General features: G+C 37.1%; 1 protein-coding gene across 2 annotated transcripts; it reads right to left on the bottom strand.

The window, feature by feature from the left end:
- Positions 1-569: 569 nt before the first annotated feature.
- Positions 570-5,609, bottom strand: LOC131028261 (uncharacterized). 2 transcript variants are annotated; one of them, XM_059213858.1, is made up of 7 exons: positions 4,907-5,609; positions 3,521-3,893; positions 2,208-2,265; positions 1,979-2,033; positions 1,753-1,890; positions 1,117-1,438; positions 570-1,065 (listed from the first exon to the last, which is right to left on the bottom strand). In XM_059213858.1, exons 1-7 carry the CDS (start codon positions 5,099-5,101, stop codon positions 1,007-1,009), a joined length of 1,200 nt encoding a protein of 399 aa, XP_059069841.1. In that variant the 5' UTR covers positions 5,102-5,609; the 3' UTR covers positions 570-1,006. The 2 variants fall into 2 exon arrangements, with proteins under 2 accessions (XP_059069841.1, XP_059069832.1); XM_059213849.1 differs by having other exon boundaries at positions 1,753-1,894; positions 1,979-2,062; positions 4,907-5,603.
- Positions 5,610-9,949: the final 4,340 nt, after the last annotated feature.

The following is a 9,949-nucleotide window of genomic DNA, read 5'->3' as shown; positions in this document are numbered from 1 at the left end:
TATAGAAGTTTGAAATTCGATTAAATTCGAACCTCATCCATGAAAATCGCCGTATCTTGTGACTTAGCCTACATCCATTGTAGACCAGGAGATCTAGACAAAACAAGTTGCAATATGCATGCCATCTAATATTAATTATTCCATTAACCAATAACTAAATCCTCTAAATATATTATGTACCATGTACCATACACTAAATTAAAAGCCTCATTCAACTTCAGTTGTAAGTTATAAATTTACAATTTGATAGATTGGTACAAGCCAGCTGTGGGAGCAACAAGAAACATAAAATCTATCAATAAAAAAACTCCTGGAATTCTATAGTTCATCAGAAAAAGAGGTCATGATTTTTTTATTGAGTTGTCTGTTAAGTCAAAAAAATTACATGTAAATGGTAAAAAATAATTAATTTGAATGGCACTTTAACAACATGAAACAAAATAATCAGTAAGTTATTGCAAAGATTGAAAGAAGGGTTATATCTAACTAAACAAATTTATCTACAAGACATATTTTTTCCCGTGCACTTTATAAGAAATATGAATCTGACCAATGAAGTCAGGCCTCTGTTCTGCAATAGACAAACTACACCCCTTTGTAAAAAAAATATAAAAAAATCTTTATAAAACCTTCTGACCATTCCTGATGGAAATACCCACAAGATGGTGAACAAGCAATTCCACTCACACAAGCAGCTGGCACAGTGATATACATGGCGCATAAGCCTTAGCTGAATTTCATCTACATTACATCTCCACAAGTTTCCAGTGGGTTTGAAGACCCTGGAAAGGCCCTGGAAAGTGGCTACAATGCTGAAGACCCCAGTTGATCTTTGGTGACCCATATCCACAAACACAAGTATGAAGTGACGGCTTTCATTCTGTAAAGTTGACGCGATACACTGTTTCTGCCCATACTACAAATTGCATCATTGTAGAGTACAAAAAAGTGTCTTCTGACAAGCCAAGATAATGAGCCATAGGTATTATAAAAGGATCTTCTCATATTACAAGTCTTGATGGGAATTTGCTATGCTTTCCTTGTCATATGAATTAGGCAGAATGCCTTGATGGGAATTTGCTATGCTTTCCTTGTCATATGAAATAGGCAGAATGCCTTCTCTCTTATTTTCACAAACTTCTTCTGTCTGGATTTTATTGTATTGTCCAACCTGTAGTCCTTTTGAAATCCAAACACACTCCTCCCATCTAAAACAGTGAACAAGATGATCGTTTGTCATTCCCGCTACCTGCATAAATGAATAAACAACCATGGGCCCAACAAACCGAAATCCCCTTCTGAGTAAATCCCTGCTGATAACTTCTGCCTTAGGTATCCTCACTGGGACTTGTCTGGGATACCGATATCTGTTTATTATGGGCTTATGACCAACAAAACTCCACATATATGTGTCCAATGACCCAAATTCCTCAACTATCTGCATCATTAAACACAATAAAATGAGAAATTTACACAATCTACCAAGCTTATATCCCTAACAGCTAGGTAGTTAGCATAAGGATGTTCTAAAACTTAGGGCGTGTTAGATGACCTGGAAGCCTAGAACAGTTAATCTACAAACCTTACAGCTCAATTATATGTGCAATTGCTTTGCGATAGATCCTAAATGGTCTGCCGTGACAAATTATGAAATTTTTTATGTCCAATTTCACTAGACAGACAAGCAGACTTGAATGCAGTTTTGGTGTAAAAGCTCATTACAATAGATAAGATAATGTGGCTAGATTATACCTCGAGGACAAGCTTTGCATTGTTGACAATACCAAGGAGCTTTCCTTCATATAGCACAGAGTTTTCTATGTACATGAGAGATGCAATTTTCTTGTCATCAAAGGTAGCCACCACTGCAGGATCAAACCCAGCAAACACCTGTCTGCAGTGACTTGCCAATTATCACCTTGGAGTAAATAAGAGTTCTTTTTGGAAGTCAGCAGCAAATACTCACATGCATACATACCTGTAAAAGTCCCTTGCTTTCAGAATGGAAGACCAACTCAGCTCTGCTAAAGCACCTGACAGTACAAGAAGTTCAAACAGCGCCCTGCATTTGTGAGCAGAGCAGAATACTCCTTATTCAGAAACTTCCAAGAATAGAATTGAACGGTGCAACACTCCGAACAGTGCATCCACAATGCTGGATAGACAGTTCAAATTTGCAGAACTTCAATGCAGTAAAGGTGGCTTACTTGTCATCATGTACAGGAACTCCCCATTCATTATCATGAAATGTAACATATGCAGGATCTGTATCCAAAATAAAATTTCATATGAGAAGTCTTGAATGAAAAAAAATCATCTGCCGTGTTGCTTCATTCTATGTAAGAGCATGTACAAGACATATGAGAAAGACTTCAAGATGGCAAGACATCTAATGGTGCATTGTTCAATAACTAATATACAAGCAAGATAATGCCCCGTTTATTCCATGTTTGTTCATCAGGTTAAAAACTCAAGGAGTTAAGTATGTGTGTGTTTACATACACATGAAAAAATATTTGGGTGCAAATATGCAAATAGATACATATATGCATGGCAAACACACGCATAAATTTTAAGTTTGCAGAGACCTTGTAAACTCTAGAGGACCGATCATCACTAAACAAAAAATTTATACATAATTTTTGTAGCTTAGCTGCCATCCAACTGAAGGCTATTTGTGCCCAATTTGTTGATCTTCTAATATATCCTTCATACATATATAACTGCCAATTTATTTAGTCGAGCACAAATCAAGCTAAGTACTATTCAAATCTACATGCCCTACTGACTGCTTCAGCCCCATCTGCTTATACACAGAACAGTGAAACGTTACATGCCTTTCACAATCAACATTCTTCATGGTCTATATTCTTTCTTCCTTTTCATCAGCTAGATGATTAAAGCACTTAAACTGAATTAGTTGATTGTGTTTTCTATCCATGGAATTTTTCTCTTGGAGATAAATATGTTATTCATGCATGATCATTAAATTGACATGACATTGCCGGGATCTCCTTTTCTTACTGAGATCCTATCAAAGCTTCTCTACTACCTTCTTGTATCATGTTCCCAATGGCTAACGGTTCAGGAAAATCTGCCTCCTCATTTCTCCATGCTCTAAAGCATATCGTCTAGTAACAGTACCAGCTCTTCTGTTAAGTTGCAAGTATTGCTTGGTATGGTATTTTGTCTGTATTCCTAAATCACAAAATGCTATGATACCGCTCCTACTGGCAACACCCTTGATTCTGCTAAAATAGTAGAGTAAGGAATTTAGACTTCCAGTCTTCGCTACTCCCGATAAAATTTGTTTTTGAAGTCTCAAACTTCCTCCAAGATTATTTTCAAACGCCCAGACCCCAAAACAGGGCACCCTGCAAAGCTACTGTCCATACCTATGCTCTAAAGAGAAACTTCCTGAATGGGAATTTAATTTCAAACTAGATATCCAATGTTCTAAACAGACAAATACATAGAGAGTATTTTATAACAGTCTGTAACATTTTGGAATTAAACTTACCACTGAATGAAGTAATCCACGGGCATCTGTTCTTGACTGGAGGTGGAAGCGAACGTGGAATGCTATCATGAAGTGCTACTCCTCCGTTCTGTTTTGAACTACGCAACAATATTCTCTGCTTCAACTTCTTGGATGTGCATGAAGAATCTGCGATGGGACAGGAGCAGGAGGACACATTCAGAGAACCGCCAGCCCTGTTTAGCAAGTTGTTGGCAGCATTGCAGCATTCAGGTGACCTGCCTATTGAGCTGCCTGGAGATATGCATCCCTCTCCGTTCTTAACATGGCTTCTGCCAATCTTGCCCAGTTTATATCCGGACATAACATTAGGACTGCTAGTGCCAGAGCCAGGCTTTGCCAGTCTATGTTTGAGCTGTTAAGATAAATTGTCAAGGTTTGATATAACTATAGACTCGTCAAAAGTCGAAAATCATAGTGGTACAAACTTGAATAACATACAAATTTACAGAATGGATAGTAAATTTTACTAATTTTCAAATTGGATAGGTAGAATTTTTATTTATTTATAAACATAAAATAAGTGTAAGTTTCCTTGATTCCCAAAAAGGTCCACGTAGTAAACTGCGAATAAAAAATTGTTGGAAGAAAAGAAGCCACAGCAGAAAGTAAAAGGGGGTGGGTCTGTAGCTCACTGGTAAAGTATCCCATCTTTTAAGTCCTAGTTAATTAGTCCATTGAAATGATGCCTAGTTAATTAGACCATTGAAATGATGCCTAGTTAATTAGTCCATTGAAAATAACATCGTTTCATTAACAAATATAAAGGTCCAAGTAATGAATCATGACTTGAGAAGAGTATTGTAGGTTTATTGTCAGGTACGAATCTCCACTGAAATAAAACCCTCTCATAAAAAAAATTAAAAATTCCAAGCAAAGATATGTGGCCTGAGAGAGGTGTGAATATGTTTCATGGTTGCAGATTTCGCACCCAAAAATCAAAATTTGAATTACTTATACAAAGATTAAAGATCTTCTTCTTTGGAAAAGGGTCTCACTAAAATGTGAGCAAAATGTAAAGTTTGAAAGGGATCTGATTGGCATATTAAGCATGTCTAGCCAAACTGTCGAACAAAAAGCTTTGAGTCATGCTAACCAGAGATATTGGTTTAAGTCCTAAATGATCCACAGAACGTCAAGAAACGTTTTACATACAATTCGATCCCAAATTAAAGAAGTGCGGCTTTAAAAAGAGTTGCAGAAATAACAGACCCTCCAATTCCTAAGAGGACTCGAGCATGCTAATCAAAAAAGAGATGCAAATACAACATGCCCTCACAAGAGGCCTCCAGCAAGTTAATTGGGGATCACAAGTTCAAGTCCTGGCAAGACATACAAATTTAGGAAAAAGGAACAGCACTGCATTACCTCAGGGGAGCCTGGGGCAGAACTGGGATGCTTAGGGGACAAGGAGCTCAGCTTCAAAGCTGCCTTCTCCTGCTGCTGTTTTGTACCCTGTTTCGCCGGCGAGTTTTTCGGCGTCCTATTGCCGGCAGGGCAAAGAACCGGGCGGCCTGCTGCTCCTCCGCCTGCAGCATTCCTCCTCGCCCCTTCTCCAGACATGAATGTCGATTCGTGGGTTTACCCGCTTGTCATGTTCTTTCTGTCCATAGTTAGCAGTAGCACAATCAGTCGCATTTGCAGTTAACTGCTGCCGCTGCTGCTTCTATTCTTGATATTGATTACTCAGCTGCTGCTCATATTTGATTACACCTTGCTTTGTCTGTCTTTCACTCACCAACTCCACTCCTTCATGAATTGAGAAAGCTCAACCGACGCAAGGGTCCGTTTCGATATTATGTCTACTTCAAACCCGCTAGATTCATGCTTACGACATTCCAGTGTCAAAAACCCCATTTTTCTGGGATTTTTATTAATATAACCTCATCATTTGCAGTCCGATCTGTTTGAATGTGACAGGGCAAATTGCCCGAAATCAAACATCGCGACAGAAAAACAGAGATTTGTGAGAGATTAGGAGAGGCTGTAAACAAATAAATTAATCTTTGTTCGACGGCCATCTGCCGGTCACCCATGTCAGATTTCGTATCATTTTGCCTGTGTTTTTTTTAATATAAATCCAGTCCGTGACGATAAAGGTGCCCTGTGTTTTTAATGACGTGATTTCACTGGTTGGCCCCTCTTGTGAAGCCTAACTTTATTAAATTTAGGTGTGGACTTTTTAGTTCATTCTTCTAATGTAGCAAATCACAAAATTTAGGTTAATTAATAGATAAGATGATTACTTGCTTCAATTTAATGAGCTATAAGATGATTAGTAGCTTCAATTTAATGAGCAAATAATTAATCAATTAGTTTGGATTTGAAGAGATAGGTATTGATATTTTTTATTTTATTGTTTAAGCAAAAGACTAAGGTTTATAATATATATATTATAATTTGAAAGAGTATAATAGTTACAAAAGTAAAACTAAGGTATTTGGTTGGAATTTAAAATTGTAGGTGCATCAAAGTTGGTGGGTTGGGTTTAGTGATAAAGTTTTGGGACTTTTTTAATGTTGATTGGGGTTTGAGTTATATATGTGGATTGATTTTATGAACCAAGATCAAAGATAATAGACAAGTATTTAATATGTTTAAGATGATGTTTCACATATGTATGTTAGATTGGCTCACAACCACTAATGAAAAGGTTGACAAGGTTTAAGATCATGAAGAATTTTAGAAGTTTGAGGTTTCTTGATGTTCTGGATTAGGTTTCACAAATGTATGTTAGATTGGCTCACAACTACTAATGAAAAGGTTGGCAAGGTTTAAATTTGAATCACGAATTTTAGAAGATTGAGGTTTAGATCTTCGACCACATGAATACCTAGTCAATAGTAGTTATATATCTTATCCAAGGTAGTGAATGAGACATCTGAATGCTAGGACCAATCTCTAGGGATAATTGATGATGGAATAAGATAACATAAGGTTGTGAGCCAAATTTCATGAAATAATATGTCACATCTAGACTTGTTATTGTATGGACACTCAAATTAAGAGGAATCATAATAGGAGGGGAAATTGTGACAATAAAGGTTTTGTGTGTTTTTAATATTAGCTTAAATTTAATGGGCAATAAAATGATTAATAGCTTCAATTTAATGAGCAAATAAATAATCAATTAGTTTGGATTTAAAGAGTTAGGTATTGATATTATAATCAAAGGGAGAGTTTAAATAAATAAACTAAGGCATTTGGTTGGAATTAAAATTTTTAGGTGATTTAGAGTTGGTGGGTTGGGTTAGGCGATAAAGTTTTGGGACTTTTTTAATGTTGATTGGGGTTTGAGTTATAGGTGGATTGATTTGGTGAACTCTGATCAAAGATAAAAGACAAGCGTGGAATATGTTTAAGATGATATTTCACAAATGTATGTTAGATTGGCTCACAACCACAAGTGTAAATGTTGACAAGGTTTAAGATTATGAATTTTCGATGTATGAGGTTTAGATTGATTTGATGGACCAAGATCAAAGAAAATAGACAAATATGCAATATGTTTAAGATGGTTTTTCACAAATGTATGTTAGATTGGCTTACAACTGCTAAAGAGAAGGTTGGCATGGTTTAAATCTAAATCATGAATTTTAAAAGATAGAGGTTTAGATCTTCGACCACATAAGTGACCTTGTCAAAAGAAGTTATACATCTTATCCAAGGTAGCGAATGAGACATCTGAGAGCTAGTATCAACTTTTACGGATGTTTGATTATGGAACAAGATAACATAAGGTTGTGAGCCAAATTTCATGAAATGATATGTCACGTTTCGACTTGTTGTTGTATGGACACTCAAATTAAGAGGACTCGACATAGGAGGGAAATTTGTGATGATAAAGGTGTCATATGTTTTTAATGACACACTTTACTGGTTGTGTAATGCCCACCAAAATACCCCAGAGAAATGTAGCTAAAAACACGCTAATTTTTTTTTTTTAACAATACAACACATAAAATCACTTAAGAAATGCAGCAAGCACACAACAACATTTAAGTGTTATGAACATAGAATAATTCACTCAAGCTATTCAAACAATTACGCAAGCGGAATACAATAAATCATTACTACTGCCTCCCTAGGGTATCTCAACAACATTACTGTGTGGGGGAAAAAGTGACACTAAGCAAACATGCCCTAATCTCACTTTCAATCACACCTTTGTGGAATACGAAAGAGCCTAGAGGTATCACACAATTGGCTACTTCTTTTTGTGGAAGAGAGAGCCACGGGCTACCTATTAGGATTTCTATTCCTTTGTTGCAAATGATAGATAAAATGATGCAAGTTCAATCCCTAACCCCAAAGTGCAAGTATGAACTAATAACAAGATTGCAGAATTGAACTTAAACAATGGAAAGCTGTAAACACAAGGACAAGACAAGAATGTAAATGCGTACCCGGTGTTAAAATATGAATGAAAATGTTCGGGACGGGGGCGCGGGCGCCACTGTCCTGATTCTGCCCCTGAAACTGCTCCAGAAACTGCTGTTTTGCAACCTGGAAAGCTATCAAAAATGCTGAAAACTGCTGTCTGTCAGGAGGACCAGGGCGCCCAGCGCCCCTGTCCCAGGGACTAGGGCGCCCAACGCCCCTGTCCTGGCAGGACCAAGGCGCCCCACGCCCCTATCCTGGTCTTTTTCTCTGCAATTTGGTGTGTTGTTCTGTCTCAGTTTGCTTCTCCCGGATCTGTAACTTGCGGCGTCGTCCGAATCCGAAACCTGCACTTATATCTAAAAAGGTATGGTGGGCGGCTATATAGGGTTTTGCCTTAGTCAAACCCCCGCTTTGGTGATTTCCACCTCCACGAATAGCCAAGTTATATTGTAAAAGTAATGTGTGTGCAGACCTTGTGTGTGTGCAAGATCCTAAAATGAAAGTAAGCAAGCTAGAGCAACCTATAAAGTAAACCCTAATTGCTTGTAAATGATAATGTAAATGCTCCAAATCAAGATGCAAAGTGATCTAAAGCATGAATACAAATTATATGATGAAGCTTATGCAAAGACATGAAAACAACATGAAATCATACCCAACCCCAAGGGAGGGGTACAAGCCAATCTTCAGTCGGTGATCCCCTATTGCTCTTCAATGTCTTCAAAGCCCTAAATGGATGAATGAAATTGATGAATGCTTGATGGATGGATGTTGAATGTTGTTGAAGTCTTCAAAGATCTGCTCTTTCGCTGCATAGAAGGTCCTTGAAACCAAAATTCCTGGATCCTTTCAAATGAAGAAAGAGAGCTCTTATATATGAAACCCTAGGTCTTAATTTCAACTTTTGGCCGACCTAGAGATTGAATCTCCCGCCAATTTCTTGGGGTTAAGCTTTATTTTATGATTGGATCGCGCTCCTAAAATTTTGGGAAAAATGTCCGGGACCATGTGCACTCCGGGCGCCATGGTCCTCTCTGAGCGCCATGGTCCCAACAACTTTTCACCAAATTTTCAGGGCCGTCGGATATGATGATTTTAGAGAGAATCCCGAAGTTACAGGTGATTTCGAGATGTTTTGACCCCCAAAATCAAGCCCCCAAGTTCAAAATAGGACCTAATTATGGTTTTTGATTAAATGATGTATTGGAAGAATAAAATGAAAGGGGCACACTTTAATGAAAGGGCCCAACTTTATAATGTGGAAGATGATGAAATAGGACCTTAGACCTAATTAATTTGATTAATTAAGTGCTAAAGGGGAAATGCAATGCAAAATGCAAAATGCGCCAAGGCGGGTGCTAAACTAGGTGTGAAATTGTACCACCCCAGCAAGTGTGTACAATTTACGACGCTACAATTACTTAATCTACCTACATAAGAAATAAGCATTTACTTTCTTCCAGTTCAATAGCTCATAATCTTAATCATTATACACACATAGGTGCAACATAGAAATACCTAACACTCATGATATGCAACCTTCTTAATCTTTCATTTAATATGAGATTCTATCTTTCAATGCACCACTATTTCCTTTATCACTTAGATTCATTTTATACACCAATTCCAAATGTTCCTATTACCATTAACCAACCTCTGACTATAAACATCGCCATACACATACCAAGATTAATCCCTTACATTGCATTAACATGATTTCCATTTACAATTAGCTTCTACATAGTCATTTATAATTCTATGCTCCTAGCATACTTATTACTTCATCATGAATCTAAAAGAACATAATGCAATACTCACAAAGTCTCCTTAAACATTTAACCCATAGCTCGTTTAATACTCATAAAATCTCTTACACTATATCAATTAACCAACAATCATCTTATTACAAATCAGGTAACTACATAAATTCATCTCAACACAAACTATGATACAATATCCTAATTCCATAACCACTAATGGCATCCACCAAATGGAGATATAACCTTAAACCATAACACATGATACATT

The sequence above is a fragment of the Cryptomeria japonica genome, chromosome 1, assembly GCF_030272615.1.
Source record: "Cryptomeria japonica chromosome 1, Sugi_1.0, whole genome shotgun sequence".
Classification (NCBI taxonomy): domain Eukaryota; kingdom Viridiplantae; phylum Streptophyta; class Pinopsida; order Cupressales; family Cupressaceae; genus Cryptomeria; species Cryptomeria japonica.
Note: the sequence above shows the minus strand (reverse complement) of the source record. Positions and strands in the feature narration are given on the sequence as shown.

Bases quoted from the DNA above. Each gene is read 5' to 3' on its own strand.
- LOC131028261 (XM_059213849.1), bottom strand. From the start codon at position 5,101: ATGTCTGGAGAAGGGGCGAGGAGGAATGCTGCAGGCGGAGGAGCAGCA. The intron at 2,266-3,520 runs GTAAGTTTAATT...TTTTGGATACAG, and splicing joins GTGGATTACTTCATTCAGTG to ATCCTGCATATGTTACATTT. The intron at 1,439-1,752 runs GTATAATCTAGC...TTAATGATGCAG, and splicing joins ATGCAAAGCTTGTCCTCGAG to ATAGTTGAGGAATTTGGGTC.